Source organism: Ambystoma mexicanum, chromosome 7p (genome assembly GCF_040938575.1).
Source record: "Ambystoma mexicanum isolate Mex_15411 chromosome 7p, UKY_AmexF1_1, whole genome shotgun sequence".
NCBI lineage: Eukaryota > Metazoa > Chordata > Amphibia > Caudata > Ambystomatidae > Ambystoma > Ambystoma mexicanum.
Genome location: NC_090939.1, coordinates 295,516,868 through 295,539,669, shown reverse-complemented (window position 1 = coordinate 295,539,669; position 22,802 = coordinate 295,516,868). Strand labels below are relative to the sequence as shown.

At 51.7% G+C, this 22,802-nt stretch overlaps 1 protein-coding gene across 2 annotated transcripts in view; it reads right to left on the bottom strand.

Annotated features, from left to right (window-relative positions):
* Positions 1–22,802, bottom strand: part of CCT8 (chaperonin containing TCP1 subunit 8) — a 403,324-nt gene that overhangs the window by 82,801 nt on the left and 297,721 nt on the right. For both annotated transcript variants that reach the window (XM_069636365.1, XM_069636366.1), the window contains exon 13: positions 11,689–11,853. In XM_069636365.1, coding sequence (XP_069492466.1) covers positions 11,689–11,853 — 165 coding nt within the window. The remainder of the gene's footprint in view (positions 1–11,688; positions 11,854–22,802) is intronic.

Here is a 22,802-nt window from a genome sequence, read left to right as displayed (position 1 = left end):
CTGGCCCATGACACTTTGCAATTTTCTTTGCCTACTAGAACTCACACCCGCATTTATCCAGCTGCAAAAGAGACACCCTAAAAAAAAAAAAAAAAAATAGTGACATTCTATCAATCATGTCAGCAGTCACCATTGCCCTGGCGCCATTCACCAAGTTGTATGAGTCAATAACTTTGAAAGACCATACAACTATCCAGGCCATGATGCATACTAAACATCGCTTCCTTGAGGGACATATAACGGCGCTAGAAGAACGATCAAAAGCCCCTGGTGCACACTTGAGTTACCGGTTTGGTAAACTACAACCAGCAAATAAAGACACCGCCCTCAGCGTTAGCCTCTACCATCTCAATCCCTGTTCTCGTAACAGGGCATAGTACCCAAATGGTCACTGGCGACCCCAAGGCTCAGACAACGCTTCTACCACTTCAGAAAACCACAAGTGCAGTTTCTGACCTTACCCAAAAAGGGCAAAAGAAGATCTCCGTCAAATGATGGGTGATGTAATTTGCATTTCAGACGACCAGACCCAAAACAGGGTCCCTAAATCGTCACATACAGGTGGCCAGGACTTGGCTTATTCAATTTTCGGGAAAACAAGAGCCTGTGTCGATAAAACTACCGACTATCCACACAAGATTACAAGGATTGCACCCAAGGAGCAGGGCTTGCTGAGTCTTCAGCTACCGCTTAAACTAGCGAACATCAAGGAAGCACTGTCAAGTCCCACCAAAAGGAAACTATCCAAAACAGCACATGAAAGAACGCACTCTACTAGCTCAGGGAAATATAATTCTCCGCCTGATCGCCCAAAACCGCAGACGATTTCCTCGCAACTGACCACCTAATGAACATAAGCCAACACCTTAACAATGATTCTCCTACTCCAGTCACCAGCCCAGAACAGGAGGCAATAGAGGTGCACAACACAACAGAGTCCACGTGCATTTGCATTAAGCTTGAGACTTCAAGACGACGATGCTCCCAACTCTACTTTTTCAATGCTGGAGGAACGGTGTAAAACTTCACACTGAGCAAGCTCCAAAATCGGCAATGAAAGAGACCTTGCGAGCACACGTGCAACGAAACCTAAGAGAAACTAGACCACAGACTTAAAGATCGGAAACGCCCAGAGGCGGACGCTCCAACAAGGCAATCCTCTAGAGTAGAGGGCAGACACGATTCCCTTCGAGAACCTAAAACTCGGGCCTTCCACTATAGGTCTAGAACTGAAGTCTACCAAAGGCACCAAGCTAGATCGGACAAAACGACATGGTCATTTAAATTGGAGCAGATTTCGGATAGCCATGATGAAATCACCCTAAACAGAAGAAGGGTGTTGGCACCGTTTCACCTTATTCCAACTCTCTGGCGGATTAAAACTGACGGCCTTAAAATCGTGGAATCTAGCCACAGACATTGTATAGCCAGAGCCCATTTGTAGATCTCCTGTACGTGGGTGTCAAATTTAATAAGACAGGAGGCACAAGAATTCTTGAAGCTGGGTTATGTACTTATGGAACCGGTAGATGAAAAGCAGACGTTCCCTCATTAAACGTCCAGGGCACAAATAGAACAAGAGCACCGAAGCCTCTCCGCAGAAACTCAAGGACTCAAAACTACAAGGAGAAAGATCTCTCCAGAGGCCCTAAAGAGAAAGTCAGTAGCAAGGATATCAAGGCTCCGAAAGTCAAAGACTCCAAAACCAAAGAAAAGTGACGCTCTGCATACTCATGGCTTGGATTGTCAGGGGCCAACTGTAAATCAACAACATTCTCAAAACCCGTTGGAAAGGGACATTTTATACCATCTCCCACGGCCTCGGGCTGAACAACTCTCGGAAGTGAAAAGAACTTGCACTCAAAACAGATGGAAAATACAGGTCCCTCAACAGTCTGATGAGAAAGAAAAATCACAGCAAGGCATATGGTCTAGGTTACCAAAAGCACTGCAATCCCACCACAAGAAATAGCAACTCGCTCCAACGACAGGCCACCAAAGATAAGACTCGTCAGCAAATTCTCAATGTAACGATCTGAAACTGTGTTCATGGAATACAAGAGGGCACTTATACCTAACAGCCCCGGAAGATTCAAAACTAGGTTCTTTTGACATCTGCCTTCAAGCAACTTGGCTAACTGAAAAGCCAATCCTTGATGGGTTTGACATTTCCCTGGCGCTGGCAAAAAAAAGCCAGATTAGGCCGTCCTTCATCAGGCCTCCTCAGGGCCTGCCGTTAAGGGCCAACGTCGCACGATAAAGAAAATAGTTCAGGCAAATGTGTCACTACTGGTAAACTGGACACAGATTGATGTCACAGAAACATGTCTTCAAACACCAATTGCAATACTAAACACCTACTGGAACTCAGTGGCTATAGAATCAGCGGTATACCTTGGCATGATTTAGAGTGTGATCGATGAGTTTTTGGCTACCTATCAAGTATCCTTCATTCTAATCTGTGGTGACCTGAATGTGTGCTTTCAAACTGGAGCCAAAATACAACGGACGAAAACTAAATCTTCGGGGTCTATGTTCAGAGGCATTTTATGGTCCAAGTTAATGACCGAGAAATTTGTTCAATCTGGACTCTAAACAAAAACCGGTTACCAACGTGGGGGCAGACTGATTCGAAGGCCACTATAGACTACATCCATGTCTCCCGACCTTTTTTGCAAGTGACTACATCTTTTGAGGTACTCCTAACAGCCAGTGACCACAATTTGTTATCAATTTCCTGGAAAAATAGCTTCAAAAAAGCACCAAGCTCGAACATCCGGCTTCAACAAAACCAAGGAAATTCATTAAAACTCCCCTCTGCCTCTATTCAAGAGCTGACCAGAAAATATACCAACATAGGAAGCTTAGGTGCAAAAACTCAATTAGACTATGTTTAATTACTGAACACCTACACTACGCCCTGCTCTAAGAAGCAAAATCCTCCTGTACAGAATCATCGTTGCTACGATCTTTGCAAATGGGCAAAAGAGGGGACTTGCGCATAATAAAAAGAGACAAGAGCTTGGAACCTGAACAAGCCGCAATTATAATCAACGCCGCCACTAAAACAACTGAAATTGGGTGAGAAATCAACGCCTCCAACTATACCAGCAAGACTTGGAAGAAATTTTAAAGGCAATTTGCGGCAGAAATGCTAGAGAATTTTGGTCACTTAAGATCTAAAGCTCCTCCAACCAAAAACTCGATTCTGAACAGCATTGGCGAAACCACCTGAACTAACCACTAGAAGTCACTCTTCAAACTACCATACCATAAGGCAGAAGTATCCCCAGAGTGCGACACTTCGGCATGGGCACAATTAAACGACCCCAAAGAGATTTTAGCCCAAATCAAAAAACAAACTTCAGAGCGGCTGGTCCCGACGGCATCACCAATTTATATCTTAAAACCACCCAGAAGAATGGGCAGTCTCCCTAAGCAAAGTCTTCTCTAGATGTGCAGAGTCAAAATCTATACCACCATCCTGGACATCGGCAATAATGGTACCAATTTACAAGAAGGCAAACAGTGAGCCATCAAATTATCAACTGATGGCACTCTTAGACTGTATTGGAAAAGATTTCGGAGCTCCATTACGGAAAAGATTTCAGGCATGGGCCACAGGATTAAAAAAAATAATAAAAAAAAAGAAACACTGGAACAACGGCAAATATCCCGACTATAAGCATCTTGAAAAGCAAGAAGGTACTGGAGGGAGGCCCGAGATTATTCGTGGCATTCATCGATTTAACGCAAGCTTTTGACCTGGTCGATAGAACACGCCTCTGGTCCAACTGGAAGCATGGAAGTGCCCAAAAGAAATACTTCTGCCCATCAAGTCGTTACATACCAGCATGACTCGGAGTGCGATTAAGTCAGCAGGTCGACCTTTCTGCAGAAATCCCCATTAGCACCAGCCCTTTTCATGGCCTACATGGGAGACTATATGCAAACAGAAGATTCTACCAGATAATTTCCACCAAAAGTGGCCTTCATGAAAATTAGTCGACTTCTGTACGCGGACGACCTCATTTTATTTGATCAAACGCCCATCGGTCTTCAGAGACAACTCAACAGCCTCCACCACTACATAACAGAAAATAACCTTGACATTAACCAGGAAAAAAGCAAAGTGATGACACTTGAGAAAGCACCCAAGAAATCAGGAAAACTGCAGTGGTATCTCGAAGAATGTGAAATTGAAAAAGTCAGGGAGTTTAAATATCTTGGAGTAAATCTCGATAGCTCAAAACAGGAAACCACGATGCAAAAGGTCTTAAAAGAAAAAATAACAAAGGAACAGGTTACTTACCTGTAACTGTTGTTCTCCGGCATGGGTCTGGCATGGATTCACATGCTCATGAATATTCCCCGTCAGGCTGGGAATCCTCGGTAAAGAAAAAATCTGTATCAGTTTTGTTTCTGATCTGTCTTTCTTAGTAGTGACCAATCACTGATCTCTGGATCATACTGCCCCCAGCCAATGACTGCCCTCTCCCTAAGCCCCTCCCCTGGCAGCCATCCTAAGATTTGGTAGCACGTTAAGTGGCAGTATGACCAGGTGGAGAGCCGCAGATGGGAAGGAGGGAGGGTTCGCATGTGAATCCATGCCAGACCCATGCTGGAGAACAACAGTTACAGGTAAGTAACTTGTTCCTTCTCCAGCATGGGATCTGGCATGGATTCACATGCTCATGAATATAAGAATACACAGCAGTACACACAAGCAGAACCACAGGAGGTGGCAAAAGGCTCAACATTAAGCATTACATAAACTCAACATCAAGCAACTCTTACTTCCTTACCAGGCCCACCTTCAGGCGACCAGGTTGCGCAGCACTGCTTGGCCGACTCTGGACTCCTCCATGGAATCCCGGTCGACGCAGTAGAATCTCGTGAAGGTGTGCTTAGACCTCCACGTAGCAGCCTTGCAGATGTCCAGCAGGGGCACACCAGACAAGAACACCGTAGTAGCAACGATCGCTCTGGTCGAATGGGTTCTGACGGCCGGGCAACGGTCGGTTGGCCAACCGATGACAGTGCATGATGCAGCCGGAGAGGCATCTGGAAATGGAAGCCTTCGAGAGAGCCTTCCCTTGGTTCACAGGTCCAAAGTTCACAAACAGCTGTGATGTCTTCCGAAAAACTTTGTTCGGTCCACGTAGAACTTCAGCGCTCTAGCTACATCCAGCGAGTGCAAAGTCCTCTCGGCCAGCAACGAAGGCGACGGAAAGAAAACTGGCAACACCAAGGGCTCATTAAGATGGAAGTCTGACGGCACCTTGGGCATGAAAGAGGGGTGCGTCCTAAGCACCACCCTCATATCGTGAAAAGTCAAGTATGGAGGCTTGCAGGATAGGGCCTGAATCTCTCCCACGCGTCGTGCGGAGGTGATGGCCACAAGGAACGCTGTCTTCCACGACAGTAACTTCAACGGAGCCGAATGCAAGGGCTCATATGGCAGCCCCATGAACCTGGTCAGCACCACGTTGAGCTCCCACGCCGGGGCTGGAGCCTTCACCGGCAGGAACGATCGGAACAGTCCCTTCATAAATTCCTTCACCAGTGGATGAGACCACATGGGGCGGCCGTCCTGTAGTTCTGGTGTATCGGGAGATCGCCGCCAGATGCATCTTGATGGAAGCGTGAGCTAGTCCAGCTTTGGCCAGCGACAGTAGGTATGGTAGCACTTGAGGTGCCGTAATCCGTAGAGGGTTGATCTTCTGTGCACGGCACCAGACAGAGAACCTCTTCCACTTATGTCCGTAGCACTTGAGAGTTGAGGACGCCCTGGCCTTTGCAAGAACCTCTCTGCAGTCAGCCGGGAGATCGTAGCCTCCAAACTCTAGTGCAGCAGGATACAGGCCTGGAAGTTCAGCGACTCCGGGTAGTGATGAAGAATGGCGCCTCCCTCTCTGGAGAAAAGAGCTGCGTCTGTCAACAGCTTGACTGGTGGGGACGCTGAGAGGTCCAGGAACCAGATCTGTCTCGGCCACGCAGGTGCGACGAGGATCATTCTGCACTGGGACCTCTTGAGCCGGCTGATGAGTCGAAGCAGCAGCGGCAACGGAGGAAACGCATACAGGAACAGGCTGTCCCAGGGGAACGAGAAAGCGTCGCCCATGCTCCTCGGCTGGGGAAACCTGCTGGCGAACCTCTGGCACTCGGAGTTTGTCGCGAACAGGTCGATCTGGGGTTTGCCCCATCATTAGAAGAGCCGATCCACTTGATCCTGGCATAGTTCCCACTCGTGGCACGAGCGCAGCTCCCTGCTGAGTGAGTCGGCAATGGAGTCTTCTATTCCTGCCAGATGGAAGGGAACCAGAAACATCCCCTGGGCGGCGGCCCAGTGCCACAGATCCTGGGCCTCCTTGTATAGGGCTGGGGATCTGATGCCTCCCTGCTTCCAGATGTAGAACATCGTGGTGGTGTTGTCGGTGAAGATCCCCACGACCTTGCCCTTGAGGGATGGGAGGAGCGACTTGAGCGGCCAGAACACGGCACAGAGCTCCAAGAGGTTGATGTGGAGAGACCTCTCCTCTGGGAGCCAAAGGCCTCTTGCGTGGAGGTGTGCGCACCCCATCCCTCCAGGGAAGCGTCTGTCGTCACCGTCTCCTGATGTGCCGGGGTCTGGAAGTCCGTGCCCGCCGTGAGGTGTGCACGGGTGCCCCACCACTGAATCGCCTAACGGAAAACCTTGCTGAGCGGGATCTTGTCTTCGAAGCTGCCCGCCGCTTGCATCCAGCAGGCATCGAGGAACTCCTGTAGAGGGCGCATCTGTAGCCTGCACAGGCGCACTAGGTAGATGCATGAGGACATCATTCCGAGGAGGGACTTCATGGATCTCACCCTGGCCACGTCCGTGGCTAGCAGGCGTTGCATCTTGCCTAAGATGGCCTTCGTCCCTTCCTCCGGAGACGCCAATCGTTCCACTGTATCGAGCTTCGCTCCCAGAAACAGTGCCACCTGCGACGGAACCAGATGGGATTTCCGGTAGTTGGAGAAACCCAGCTCTGAGTAAGCGGACGGTCTTCGCCGTGTGCTCAACGGCAAGTTTTCTTGTCCTTGCATGGATGAGCCAGTCGTCCAGGTAGGGGTAGACGTGGAAGCTCTGCAGGCGTAGCCGTGCCGCCTCTGGTGCTAGGCACTTGGTGAACACCCTGGGTGCCGACTTCAATCCGAATGGCAGAGCTCTGAATTGGTAGTGGCGTCCTTGAACTATGAATTTGAGGAACTTTCGGGGTCCTTTTAGGATGGGGATGTGGAAGTAAGCATCCTCCAAGTCCAACGACGACAGGAAGTCGCCCTCCTCCAGCTGTCCCAGCACGTGCTGGAGAGTGACCATCCTGAACTTCTGTGCCTTGATGCATTTGTTCAACCGACATAGGTCCAGGATGGGGCGCCAACCGCCTGTCTTCTTTCTGACGAGGAAGTATCTTGAGTATACTCCGGAGCCCCGGAGCCTCTTGGGGACAAGCTTGATGGCACCTTTCTTGAGCATCGCCTTTACCTCCAACAGCAGTTGAGGGGTGCGATTTTCCTTCCTGGCCACGGGAGGAATGCGGGGACACTTCTTTTGGAATTCGAGAGTGCGCCCGTGGGCCAGAGCATCCAGCACCCAATGATCGGTGGAGATGGACTCCCACACGCTGACTAACTTCACCAGCCGGCCTCCCACAGGGGTGCTTCGGTGGGGGCCCAACGCTACAGCCGTTCAATCTTGCTTGGAGGCAGCCTTGTCCTCCTTGGCGGCGACGAGATCCTCCTTGTTTGCCGCAACCTTTGTAGGCCTCCTGGGACGACGAGCGGGCCGCCTGGCGGTACGTAGAGGAACCACCGCCTGATCTCTTTGAGGGCCCCCCCGTCTGCCTCCGGAGCTCCGAAAGGGCTCGGGCTGTCTGTCGGCCTTGATGGCCTGCAGCGACTCGATCTACCAGTTTCCCAAACAGGTTGTTGCCGTCGAATGGCATGTCCAACACCCTGGTCTGCACGTCCCGATGGAAGTCTGTCGCCTTGAGCCAGCCTCGTCGAAAGCAAACACTGTTGCCTAACTGGCGAAACCCGGTGTCGGCAATGTCCGTTGCCACCGTTATGGCGTGGTCCGACGCCACCTCACCTTGCTGCATAATCTCTAGGGCCTCCGCCCTCTTGTCGTCTGGTATGAAGTCCAGTAGGGGAGCCATCTTGTACCATAGCTCCCTGTCGTAACGGGCCACAATCGCTAAGGCGTTAGCCGCTTTAATTGTCGACGCCACCGACAGATGACCCGTCGCCCCATGGCTTCCAATTTCTTTCCTTCGCCATCAGGTGGGGAAGTGGAGGTTGAAGCTGTCGCCCCCGCCGCCTTCTTGGCCGCCGCTGAGACGACCGAATCCGGCGTCGGCTGAGCCCTGAGGCACTAGGGGGGCAGACTCAGGGACCCGGTACTTATCGTACCGGTCCCTCTTGGCAGGCGTTGTGGACGGGTTCTTCAGGACCGCAAGTCTCTCGTCCCAGATATCGTCGAGTAACGGTACCGCGAGGACCGTCTTTCTCTTGGCCTCTTGCCGTTGATAGAGGAAACCTTCCTTCTTCTGTTCCTCGGGGCAGAGCTGGAAGAGCTCAGACGCCCTGGCAATCATGGCGTGAAAGGAGCCAATTTCATCGGGCGGGGTAGCCCGAGGGGGTGGTGATGGAAGGTCCATCCCGTCACCGTCGTAATCCTTCCCTGTCGTGTCATCCCTGAGATCCGGAGAGGGGGATGAAGGCTCCCATGGCTTCCAATTTCTTTCCTTCGCCATCAGGTGGGGAAGTGGAGGTTGAAGCTGTCGCCCCCGCCGCCTCCTTCAGTTGGGCCCCATCGCCGGGGCGCCCTCACAGGACTTAGAAGACCGCTCGGACCTTTTCTTCTCACCTGCCGGGCCCTTCTCCAGCCAGCTGGCAAGGCGGGAACGACGATCCCTCATGGCCCGTTACGATAGGTTCTTGCAGAATGCACAGTCCTTCTCCACGTGCGTCCTGTCCTCATGAAGGCAGTAGAAACATCTCGAATGCTCGTCCTCCTTGAAAACATTCTGCAACCTGCATCCAGGGCAGTTCCTGAACAGCTTGGATACAGGCGTCGAGCTACCCTTGTCCTGGGCAGAGGGCAGTCATTGGCTGGGGGCAGCATGACCCAGAGATCAGTGATTGGTTACTACTAAGAAAGACAGATCAGAAACAAAACTGATACTTATTTTTTCTTTACCGAGGATTCTCAGCCTGACGGGGAATATTCATGAGCATGTGAATCCATGCCAGACCCCATGCTGGAGAAACTGGCTACTCAAGGCAAGGCGAATTACCTGAAATTTGGCCGATTCTCAAACATTCCGGTGTTAAACTTTTATAAAAATGAAAGTTATACCAACTATCACATACGGGGCTGAGGCAATGGCATTCATTCCCCACAAAATCTGGGCGAGGCTGGAAGCCTATTTTTGCAGGACTGTCTTGATTCTTCCCACCGCTACACCGGTGTGAGCGATACGACAAGAGCCAAGTCTCCTCTCGCTTTTTGGCACACTATTGTAATTTGTTGCTATTGTACAGGAAATACATGCTTCAAACCAACCAGTCAATATACACCTTGATAGGAAGTGAAATGCTGGACACAAAATGCTAAATCTTAACATCTTGGAGGAATGAAAACAAAGCCATACTGAATTCCATCACCTGTGACGACAACGACCTGATCACAAACCAGGTCAGTATTAAAAAAAACAAAAAAAACTCAAAGATCTGGACTTACAATGACCCTGGACGCAGCCGCGAGACATCTTCCCCCAAACACAAATAAACGTAGCGAACTACAAGGCTATATGGCGAAATTCCCTTGTAGACCAGCACGAAACTTTCTTCCGAGAGCCAGATTGAACTATTAGAAACAAACAAAATTCTCCCAATAAGAGGTCTTTCCTTATCTAGCGACTGCTGGTTTTGCAACAAGGAAAAATAAAACACTATTCGGCATCTGCTCCTTTCATGTACAGGAACTCTTACAATAAGAAACCATTACCTAAACCACTTCAAAATCAACTCTTATTAATGGACGAAGAACAGTGGTGGTCCAGGATGATAGGAGAAGACCGAGCTTCCTGGCAAACCGCGGTATTCAAAATCCTTCAACACATTCCATCAACAAAGCCTAGGGCAACAAACTGCACTCTAAGACTGCCTATTTTAGGCTGACATTTGATACTCAATCTTTTGATCTTCTTAACCGGCTTCCGACTTCTTGAAAGTTTCTCTTCAGGATTATTTTCCAACATGTGCTTACTAGAAGTTCGGTTCTTCTCTTTTGTAAAAATCTTTTTTTTGATTAAACACAAATAAAAAAAAGAATTTAGGCGGTTTCCCCCCCACTTGCCAAGTATCTCAAGTCTGGGTGTTTTCTACCTACTGCTGTTTCTCAGAATTAGGCATTTTACCGCTCTAGCACTATGTGCCAGTTCTAGGGGGTCTCCATACAGCTCCTATGTTTCAAATCTAAGTGTTTTCCCTTAGTTGCTTTATTCCACTTCTAAGTGTTTCTCCCTATAGAGGGTCAAAGGGAAAACGGGGGAGGGAGATGGGCCCGACTTAACTGGACCACTGATGGAGGACCCAAGATTGAAACAGAGGAGCAAGAGGTGTCCCGATCTTGGAGCATATGGGCAGCATGTCACAGGGAACACCCCCCACCCCCGCAGAGGAACCCGTGAGGGAGGTAATTGCTGCACAGCAAAATGTACTAAAGGTGAAGGGAAATGTGTGTCGCTTAATCGCAACACTGGGGGTAGAAAGGTTACTGCTACTAAATTACCATACTAAAAACCCACACTTCTGCATACACTGTAGGGGCAGTAATTACAGCACACTAGAATGTACGACAGGGGAAGGGATATGGGACAGTCATAAAAGCAGGGGTAGGAAAGAGCACCTCCACTAACCAACCCCATTATAAAGTCGCCCTTCTGCATACACCTCTCAAATTCTGAACTAAACAACCATACCTCTACAGCACAACAAACAGCACGCACTTCACTATACCACAACAAAACCAACCACACAGCCTCGCCCAACAGCACATGGCAGCTCCCAACTGGAAAACACACCTACGCTCAGTGAACTGTGTCGACCAAACTGAAGCTGCCAACACCAAATCACAGCTCTTTCTCGCCCTCAGTCCCAACTTACCTCTCGTTCTCCCTCTGCTTTACATATCCGCAGTGCGCCAAGAAACCACGCAGGCAATGGTGCACGGTATAAGAACCTTTAACCTAACATAATTTAGCATAATTAAAGTAACCACAAAGTTACAAATAAATTTGTTAGGGACAAATTGTCCATGCCGGACTTCTCAGTAAGGTGATGTTTGCAGGAAAAACAAACTGAATTTTACAATGGAGAAAGGAGTGCTCCTGCACAGATAGCCATAGGGAACGATCAGTGCCCCCAAAACACATGAACTTAGCAAGGTAAGTGGAGAAAAAAAGTCTTCCCTTGCCACCTAGTCCACACAGGCTACAGACAACAGCAACAAGTTGGGATGTACCATTTAGATCTATGGAGGGAAAGCAGAAAAAAATCTTTCTAAACAGTAACTTAAATTTGTTTGCCAAGGCTGGTCAGTGTTGCATAATCATAAAATGGTATTCAAAACAAGTAAGCGCACAGTAAAACATTTACCTCTATATCAAATCCCATGTTTTTGTTGCCTTCTTGATGAACTGCATACAGTTTTGAGAGGACCTCATTGGCTTTTACTCCAGAATTCTCTGCCAGTGCTCGTGGAACAGCTTCAAATGCTTCAGCAAATTTCTTGATTGCATACTGATCAAGCCCTGGACATGTCTTAAAAACAAAGGCAGCTTGTTAAATCGCTTTGAAAGAAACAATATGACTAAATATTCAAACACCCAATTTGGGCAGAGATTTAGAAAACTGCATACCCAATGGGAAATCATTTTTTATGGAAAGAAGGCATTAATGACATGGGATTTTTGGTCATCATTTTCTAATGGAGTTAATAAGGAACAAGTTACTTACCTGTAACTGTTCTCCAGCGTGGGTCTGGAATGGATTCACATGCTCATGAATATTCCCCGTCGTCAGGCTGGGAATCCTCGGTAAAGAAAAAAATCAGTATCAGTTTCGTTTCTGATCGGTCTTTCGTAGTAGTAACCAATCACTGATCTCTGCGTCATACTGACCACAGCCAATGACTGCCGTCTCCCTAAGCCCCGCTTCTGGCAGCCATCTTCAGATTTGGTAGCACGTGAAGTGGCAGTATGACCAAGTGAAGAGCCGCAGAGGGGTAGGCGGGAGGGTTCGCATGTGAATCCATGCCAGACCCACGCTGGAGAACAACAGTTACAGGTAACTTGTTCCTTCTCCAGCATGGGGTCTGGCATGGATTCACATGCTCATGAATGACAATGCATTACTTACCGTAAAAGCATTTCTGATGGTTGTATCTGCTTAGATTCACATGCTGTGCATAGGTCCGACATCCAGTGGTCACTGCGGAGTATTGCATTTTGTTTTTCGTAGTCGAAAAAGGGGACGTCGACAAGGCGTGTCTAACACTATCCCTATAGTGACGTGCGTTGTACCCACAATCCCTCACGCGTCGAGGTCCCTCTGTTTGTATTTTTCTGCCCTGAGGGAGCCTTCTAGACGTGAGTGAGTACAGAAATATATAGAAAAGGATGTCTATGTTCCTTCCATCCGAGCGGGGAGGAAGGGTGGGCGCATGTGAATCTAAGCAGATACAACCATCAGAAATGCTTTTACGGTAAGTAATGCATTCTCTTCTGATGTTTGTTAATCTGCTTAGAATCACATGCTGTGCATAGACTAGCGAGCAGTACCCGGAGTTGGCGGTGGGTTATGAGAAGGAACAGTAGAGAAAAGATGTCTTAATACTGCCTGTCCCACCTGGGAGTCAGATCTAGAGTGTGTATCTAGACAGCAGTGTTTTGTAAAGGTGTGCACAGAACTCCAGGTAGCCGCTTTGCAGATGGACTCAAGGGGAACATTTGCAATGAATGCTATGGAAGCCCCAGTGCCTCGAGTGGAATGTGCTCTTGGCTTGAAGGGTAGTTCTCTCTTAGCAAGAGAGAAACAGAGAGTGATGCATTGAACAATCCATCTAGATATAGTGGACTTTGAAACTGCATCTCCTTCTCTTCCTGCTGCCACCGAGACAAAGAACCGATTAGTCTTTCTCAGTGGTCTGGTTCTTTCCATGTAGAACATGACAGCTCTGCGTACATCCAGTGTATGCAGACTTTTTTCTTCCAAGCTGGAAGGGTTTTGAAAGAACGTTGGTAGTTCTATTGACTGGTTTACATGAAATTTCGATATGAATTTTGGTGCAAACCTTGGGTGTGTGCGTAGAACCACTTTATCTTTGTGAACTGTTACGAAGGGGTCTAGTACAGAAAGAGCCTGTAGTTCACTTACTCTCCTAATGGAGGTGACAGCTATTAAGAGTGAGGTCTTTAAGAGTTGCCTTGTGCATGGGTTCGAAAGGAGGGCCCATGAGTCTTGAAAGTACCACATTTAGGTCCCATCCGGGAGCTGGGTTAGCTATTGGAGGATGTATTCTCTTTACCCCCTCCATGAAGGCCTTGATAACTGGTATCTTCCACCACGACACTTTAAGTTGGGAAGTGGTGTATGCAGAAAGTGCCGCTAGGTGGACCTTAATGGAATTGAACACTAGACCTGAATCCAGTAAATGGGTCAAGTATAGGACAATGTTAGTGGGAGAGCAGTCAACTGGGTTGATGCTCTTAATTCTACACCAGATGACAAATCTTTTCCACTTGCTAGAATAGCAGTGGTGAGTATTCGGTTTTCTGGATTCCCCGAGGATGTCCATACATCTCTGCGGGAGTTGTAAATGTCCAAATTCTACGATCTCAGGAGCCAGGCTGCTAAGTTCATGGTCTGAGGGCATGGGTGCAGTGTCCTGCCCTGGTCCTGTGACAGCATGTTGTACGGGCAGGGAAGTTTCACTGGGGGAGATAGGGACATCTCCAAGTGAGCGAATCATGGCTGCCGAGCCCACATTGGGGCCACTAGTATCATGGTAACCTGCTCCTGGTGCATCTTGTGCACCACTTTGTTGAGAAGGGGAGTCGGGGGAAAGGCGTAAGGAACAAGTTACTTACCTGTAACTGTTGTTCTCCAGCATGGGTCTGGCATGGATTCACATGCTCATGAATATTCCCCGTCAGGCTGGGAATCCTCGGTAAAGAAAAAACCAGTATCAGTTTCGTTTCTGATCTGTCTTTCGTAGTAATAACCAATCACTGGTCTCTGCGTCATACTGACCACAGCCAATGACTGCCCTCTACCTAAGCACCGCCTCTGGCAGCCATCTTCAGATTTGGAAGCACGTGAAGTGGCAGTATGACCAAGTGAAGAGCCGCAGAGGGGTAGGCGGGAGGGTTCGCATGTGAATCCATGCCAGACCCATGCTGGAGAACAACAGTTACAGGTAAGTAACTTGTTCCTTCTCCAGCATGGGGTCTGGCATGGATTCACATGCTCATGAATAAAGAATACATAGCAGTACACACATGCACAACCACGGGAGGTGGCAAAGGCTCAACATTAAGCATCACATCAACTCAACATTAAGCATCTTACCTCCTCACCAGGCTCACCTCAGGCGAACAGGTTGCGCAGCACTGCTTGGCCGACCCTGGACTCCTCCCTGGAATCCCGGTCGACGCAGTAGAATTTCGTGAAGGTGTGCGTCGACCTCCACGTAGCAGCCCTGCATATGTCCAGCAGGGGCACACCAGATAGGAACGCCGTGGTAGCTGCGATCGCTCTGGTGGAATGGGCTCTCGGACGGCCAGGCAGCGGTCGGTTTGCCAACCGGTGACAGCACATGATACAGCCGGAGAGCCATCTGGAGATGGAAGCCTTCGAGAGAGCCTTCCCCTGATTGACAGGTCCAAAGTTCACAAAGAGTTGTGACGTCTTCCGAAAACCCTTCGTGCGGTCCACGTAGAACTTCAGCGCTCTAGCTACATCCAGCGAGTGCAAAGTCCTCTCAGCCGGCGATGAAGGCGACGGGAAGAACACAGGTAACACCAAGGGTTCGTTGAGATGGAAGTCCGACGGTACCTTGGGCATGAAGGAGGGGTGCGTCCTGAGCACTACCCTCGTGTCGTGGAAAGTCAAGTACGGGGCCTTGCAGGAAAGGGCCTGGATCTCTCCCACTCGTCGTGCGGAGGTGATGGCCACAAGAAAAGCTGTTTTCCACGATAGAAACTTCAACGGGGCCGAGTGCAGAGGCTCGAACGGAGGTCCCATGAGCTTGGTCAGCACCACGTTGAGCTCCCACGCCGGGGCCGGAGCCTTCACCGGCGGGAACGATCTGAACAGTCCCTTCATGAACTCTTTCACCAGACGATGAGACCACAAGGACGTCCGCCCCGTGGTTCTGGTGTATCGGGAGATCGCAGCAAGATGAATCTTGATGGACGCGTGTGCCAGACCAGCTTTGGCCAGCGTCAGCAGGTACGGCAGTACTTGGGGAGCCGTAATCCGTAGAGGGTTAATCTTCTGTGCGTGGCACCAGACAGAGAACCTCTTCCATTTGTGTCCGTAGCATTTAAGAGTCGAGGACGCCCTGGCCTTTGCAAGAACCTCTCTGCAATCGGCCGGTATGTCGTATCCTCCAAACTCTAGCGCTGCAGGAGCCAGGCCTGCAAGTTCAGCGACTTCGGGTCGTGGTGGAGGATGGCGCCTCCTTCCCTGGAGAGTAGATCCGCGTCCGCCGGCAGCTTGATCGGCGGGGACGCTGACAAGTCCAGAAGGTCCGGGAACCATATCTGCCTCGGCCACGCAGGTGCGACGAGGATCATCCTGCACCGTGACCTCTTGAGCTGGTTGACGAGCCGGATTAGCAGAGGCAAGGGAGGGAACGCGTAGAGGAACAGGCCCTCCCAGGGGAACGAGAAAGCATCGCCCATGCTCCTCGTCTGGGGAAACCTCCGGCACTTGGTGTTCGTCGCCGTCGCCAACAGGTCGATCTGGGGTGTGCCCCACCGTCGGAAGAGGCGATCCACCAGATCCTGCCGTAGTTCCCACTCGTGGCACGAGCGCAGCTCCCTGCTGAGTGAGTCGGCGATGGTGTTTTTTATCCCTGCCAGATGAAACGGCACCAGAAAAATCCCTTGGGCGACGGCCCAATGCCACAGGTCCCGCACCTCCTTGGACAGCGCTGGGGACCTGGTTCCGCCCTGTTTCCTGATGTAAAACATGGTGGTGGTGTTGTCGGTGAAGATCCTCACCACCTTGCCCTTGAGGGACGGAAGGAAGGACCTGAGGGCCCAAAACACTGCACGGAGCTCCAGGACGTTGATATGCAGGGACTTCTCCGTCGGGAGCCAGAGTCCCCTTGCGTGCAGATTTTCGGTGTGCGCTCCCCACCCTTCCAGGGAGGCATCCGTGGTCACAGTCTCCTGGTGGGCTGGGGTCTGGAAGTCCATGCCCGCCGTCAGATGCGCGCGGGTGCCCCACCACCGTATCGCTCGTCGGAAACTCTCGTCGAGCTTGATCCTTTCCTCGAAGCTGCCCGTCGTCTGGATCCAGCGCGCATCCAGGAATTCTTGCAACGGGCGCATCCGGAGCCTGCACATGGGAATGAGGTAGATGCAGGAAGACATCATCCCGAGGAGGGACTTGATGGACCTCACCTTGGCCGCGTCGGCCACCAACATCCGTTGCACCTTGCCCAAGATGGTCCTGGTCCTCTCCTCCGACGGGGAGGCCAGAAGGGACACTGTGTCGAGCCTCGCTCCCAGAAACAGTGCGACTTGAGCGCGCACCAGGTGGGATTTGGCGTAGTTCACGGAGAATCCCAGGTCCGTGAGGAGTTGGACGGTCCTTGCCGTGTGGACCACGGCGAGCTCCCTCGTCTTGGCGCGGATGAGCCAGTCGTCCAGGTAGGGGTAGACGTGAATCCCCTCGCGGCGCAGCTGCGCCGCCACCGGTGCGAGGCACTTGGTGAATACCCTGGGTGCCGACCGTAGTCCGAAGGGAAGGGCTTTGAACTGGTAATGACGCCCTTGGACCACGAATCTGAGGAATTTTCGGTGCCCCTTTAGGATGGGAATGTGGAAGTAGGCATCCTCCAAATCCAACGACGATAGGAAGTCTCCTTCCTCCAGCTGACCCAGGACGTGCTGGAGGGTGACCATCCGGAACTTCTGCGCCTTGATGAACTTGTTCAGACGTCGCAGGTCTAGGATGGGGCGCCATCCTCCCGTCTTCTTCTTCACGAGGAAGTATCGCGAGTAGACTCCGGAGCCCCGAAGCCTCTTTGGGACGAGTTCGATGGCGCCCTTTCTGAGCATCGCCTTTACCTCCAGGAGAAGTTGAGGGACGTGAAGTTCTTTCCTGGCCACGGGGGGGACGCGCGGGCACCTTCTTAGAAACTCGAGCGCGTGGCCCCGGGCCAGGGCGTCCAGCACCCAACGGTCGGTGGAGATGGACTCCCACACGCTGACGAAGCCCGCCAGCCGGCCTCCCACCGGGGTGCTTCGGTGGGGGCCCGACCCCACGGCCGGTTCAATCCTGCTTGGACGCGGCCTTGCCGCCTTGACCTCCTTGGCGACGACGGCGGGGTCCGCTAGACTTGCCTCGTCCTCTGTAGGCCTCTTGCGACGACGAGCGGGCCGCTTGACGGTAGGAAGCGAAACCGCCGCCGGAACCTTTGGAGGCGCCCTTGCCTCCGCTGCTCCGAATTGGCGTTCGTCGTTGCTGCATGACTCCAAGGGGCCTGGCCGTCTCAGTATCCGCCTTGATGGCCTGAAGGGAATCGTCCACTGTCTTCCCAAACAGGTTGTTCCCGTCGAAGGGCATTTCCAGGACTCTGGTCTGGACGTCCTGCCGAAAGTCCGTAGCTTTGAGCCATCCACGACATCGAATGCAAACGCCGTTGCCCAGCTGGCGGAACCCAGTGTCGGCGATGTCCGTCGCCACGGTGATGGCGTGGTCCGACGCCACCTCACCTTCCTGCAGGATCTCAAGGGCCTCCGCCCTCTTGTCGTCCGGCAGAAAATCCAGCAGGGGAGCTATCTTGTACCAGAGCTCCCTGTCGTAGCGGGCCACGATAGCCAAGGCGTTGGCCGCTTTAATCGTCGTCGCTGCCGACGAGATGACTCTACGTCCCATAGCATCCAATTTCTTTCCCTCGCCGTCCGGCGGGGAAGTCGATGTGGAGGCCGCACCCCCCCCCGCTTTCTTCCTGGCTGCCGCGGAGACGACGGAGTCCGGGGTAGGCTGCGCCCGGAGGCATAGGGGGGCCGTGTCCGGGACCCGGTACTTTTTCTCGTACCGGTCTCTTCTAGCTGGCGTCGTGGAAGGGTTCTTGAGGAGGGAAAGGCCCTCATCCCAAATGTCGTCCAACAGAGGCACTGCGAGGACCGTCTTCCTCTTGGCCTCGCGCCGCTGATAAAGGAAGCCTTCCTTTTTCTTCTCCTCAGGGCAGAGTTGGAAAAGCTCGGACGCCCTGGAGATCATGGAGTGGAAAGATCCGATCTCGTCGGGCGGAGAAGCCCTGGTGGGAGGCGACGACGGAAAATCCTCGTCGTATGCCTCGTCGTCCGTACCCGTCGCTGCCGTGTCAGTCCCCGTATCGTCCCCTCGGGTGGACGGGGCGCGACGGTTGAAAAGGAGGTGGTGGATGGATCCTTCTTTTCTTGGTAGGGGGAACACCAGAAGGTCCCGGTTCTGGATCCCCCGACGGGAGAGGTTCCTCCGTCGGTAACGGTAGCCTCGTCCTTACCTCGGAGCATAAGGACTGTATGGCCAACAAAATGGCCGCCGAGTTGTCTTGCGGCGCTGGCAGAGGGGAATCCGACGGGCGAGCAGGGGCCCCGTCGGTATCCTCGACGTCGTCGTCGTCACCTGCGTCGGGGTCCATTCCGACGGGCTGGCCTTCTTCCACGCCTAGGCCGTGGCTTAAGACCTCGATCAGCTCCTCTTCTGAGGTTGAGGCCGAATCTACGACGACGCCCTGCCCCCCTTTCTTCTTCCCCACGGAGGGTTTCACGGGGGTCCTATCGATGGGCACAAAGGAAGACTCCCTCCGAGGAGGCAGGGAGATTCTGGGCCCTGAGGTCGCCACCACTGGTGTAGCCACCACAGGCTGAGCCAGGGCCGCCGCGACCGTTTCGATAGAGGGCTTGGTCGGATGGATCAAGGCCTTCACCACCTTAGGTGCGCTCACCGCCTTATCCTTGAGGGAGGGGGCACTGCCACGCTCCTCCTCTGCCTTAGAGCTCGACCGGGGCCTCTCCAGGAGCTTCGCCAGGTGCTTGGCCTTCCTCTTACCCGACCCAGAGCGTTGGCTCGTGGTTGATGGTGCCGGGGAGGGTGCGCCCTGCCTGGCGCCCGTAGAGCCCGACCGTTCGGCGCTCCCGGTGCCAGCGGACTCGCGGTGCTTGGCCTTATGTTGGGCCCCCGTCGCCGGGGCGCCCTCAAAGGTCTTAGAAGACCGCTCGGATTTCTTCTTCTCGCCAGACGGGCTCTTACCCTCCAGCCAGTTGGCGAGACGTTGATGGCGGTCCTTCATGGTCCGTTCCGACATGTTGCCGCAAAACGCACAGTCCTTCTCCACGTGCGTCTTGTCCTCATGAAGGCAGTAAAGGCAGAAAGAGTGTTCGTCCTCCTTGAAGACGTTCTGCAGCTGGCATCCAGGGCAGACCCTGAACAGCTTTCCGGGCGTCGAGCTTCCCTTCTCCTGGGCCATCTCCGAGACCGGGCCTGAGAAGCTTCAGGAGTCCTCCGAAGCGTAGCTCGACGAAATCTTCACCCTTGAGGGGCACAGATGAATCCGACACGGGTCCCCGTTGATCGGATGTAGGATCGGTGGAGCTTGAGGCTCTTTTGACCGAAAGTATCGAAGTTTTTTTTGTGAAAAAGCGCGAAAAAAAGCACTAACGCTCGAGAGCAATAGCACGAGGATCCCAACACATGAACGTGCGGTAAAAATCTGAAGATGGCTGCCAGAGGCGGTGCTTAGGTAGAGGGCAGTCATTGGCTGTGGTCAGTATGACGCAGAGACCAGTGATTGGTTATTACTACGAAAGACAGATCAGAAACGAAACTGATACTGGTTTTTTCTTTACCGAGGATTCCCAGCCTGACGACGGGGAATATTCATGAGCATGTGAATCCATGCCAGACCCCATGCTGGAGAAACAAATTTCCCTGACCATTGAATCGACAGACCGTTCCCCTTGGACTGGTTCTGGGGGTACCTGGAGGCGTAACTTTGGCATTGTGAGTTTTCTATAGTTGCTAACAGGTCTATTTCCGGGAATCCCCATTGCGTGAAGACGTCTAAGACGATGTCTTCGTGCAATTGCCATTCGTACTCTTCGGGCAGGGGGAAGTCTCTGCTGAGTTCATCTGCTAGCAGATTGAGTTCCCCTGGTACATGTTGTGATAGTAGGAACATGTGTTTGAGAGCCCACTTCCAGATGTTCTGGGACAGCTTGGACAGTCCTGGAGAGTGAGTGCCCCCTTGCTTGTTGAGGTAGTACATGGCTGTGGTGCTGTCTGTGAGGACCATCACTGTCTTTCCTTGTAGGTGTTCCTGAAAGGCTTTCAGTGCTTTGAACACCGCTAGTAGTTCCAGCAGGTTTATATGCTTGGATGCTAAACTCGGAGTCCACGCTCCGTGAGCAGTCTGATGGGATAGGTGAGCCCCCCATCCTGTGAGGGATGCGTCTGTGGTGAGAGTGGCTTCCACTGCGGGTGTGGCAAAAGTCTTCCCTAACAGGTTTTCTTTTGTCCACCACCGCAGCGAGAGAACTAAGGCCTGCGAGACCACCACTAGATCGTCCCATTGTCCGCTGGCCTGACACTACTGGCTGTTGAGCCACTCCTGCATTGGGAGCATGCGCAGGCGCGCGCGAGGTACCAAATAAATACATGACGCCATCATCCCTAGCAAGCGCATAGCCTTGCGTACCGTCACCTCTCGACCTGCTACATAATGGGGGATCTGAAACAGCATGTTTTGGACCCTCTCGTTGGAGGGGAAGACAAGGCCTTCCTTTGTTTGAATTAGAGCCCCTAAAAATTGTTTGACTTGGCTGGGGTCTAAGCTGGACTTCTTTTCGTTGATGGAGAAGCCCAGTTGGTACAAAAGGTCTACGGTCTTTTGGGTATTGGAGAAGCATGTCTCGTAAGAATCCCCGGTTATGAGCCAGTCGTCGAGGTAAGGGTATACTGGGATGGATAGCCTGCGCAGGTGGGCCGCTGCTACTGCCAGTACTTTTGTGAATACCCTCGGTGCAGAAGCTATCCCGAAGGGTAGTACTCTGAATTGGTAGTGTTTGTTCCCTATCTTGAACCTGAGGTATTTTCTGTGTGCTGGCAACATTAAAATATGAAAGTATGCATCTTTCATGTCTAGCGTTGTCATGTAATCCTCTTGTGATAACAGTGGGATTACTTCCTGCAAGGTCACCATACGAAACTTTTGGGGTTTGACAAAGTTGTTCGCTGGGCGCAGATCTAATACAGGGCGCATGGTTGGGGGTCCTTTTTGGGTACAAGGAAGTACACTGAATAAATACCTTCTGTTACCTGAGATAGGGGGACAGCTTCTATAGCTTCTTTTTTCAGTAGTTCTTCTACTTCTTGAAGAAGAATGGTGAGGTGTTCCGGTGTTATGCGTTGGTTCCGTGGGGGTCTGTACTTCGGGGAACCGTTGAATTCTATGCAGTATCCGTGGGCTATGGTGGATAATACCCAGCGGTCTGACGATATTCCCTCCCATGCTGATAGGAACGATGTGAACCGGCCCCCGACCGGTGATGCATGGGAGGGGACCCGAATCTTCGGGTCATTTGTTGGTATTGGGCGTGGAACCTCTGGGGCTGGAGCCACGACCTCTTCCTCTGCCACGCCGTTGGCCTCTTTGACTGAACTGGGTGTTACCCTGGTTAGAGGGCCAGTTGGTAGCAGAGTAAAATTGTTGTTGGTTCTGCTGCTGGCGTTGGCCACGAAAGGAGCGTCTATTGCCATAGCCGCGTCTGTTAGGGGGCCTAGAAATTTGGTCAAGAGTCTTGATGGTATCAAACTCTTTCATCGCATGTTCTAGGGCCTCATCAACTGCTTTCCCAAACAGATGTGTTTGTTCTATGGGCTTATTTATGAGGGAGGCTTGGGTTTCTGGCTTAAAACCTGAATTGCGTAGCCAGACATGGCGTTTGAGAAGTATTCCCTGAACCAGGGAGCGGCCAGCCGTCTCAGCGGCATCTAGGGAGTTCTTCACGATGCCCTGGTTTACAAGCGTTCCCTCTGATATTACAGCTAACAGGCGTGAACGCAGGGGTTCAGGTGCGTCCTCCGCTTCGCTGCGCAGCTTGCTCCACTGTGCATCTGCGTAGCTAGCTAGTAGGGAATTGTTATTTGCAATCCTAGTTGAGAAGGCGGCGGAGGTCGTGATTCTTTTCCCAAGTGCGTAGAGCTTCTTGCCCTCCTTGTCAGGTGGTGCTTCACTAGTGGATAGTGGTACCCCCGCTCTTTTTCTTGTATTAGTAACTACAAGGTAGTCCGGAATAGAATGTCCTCTGATGTACAAAGGGTCAGAGGATGAAGGGCTGAAGAGCTTTTCTATTCTAGGGTTGACCCCTCTTAGTGAGGCTGGATTGGAAAGGGAAGGAGATATTCTTCTCTTAATAGAAGCCAGGAGCGGAATAGACTGGCTAACAGGGGCTTTTTCTTTAATAACTTTTTCTACAAAGTCTATGTCA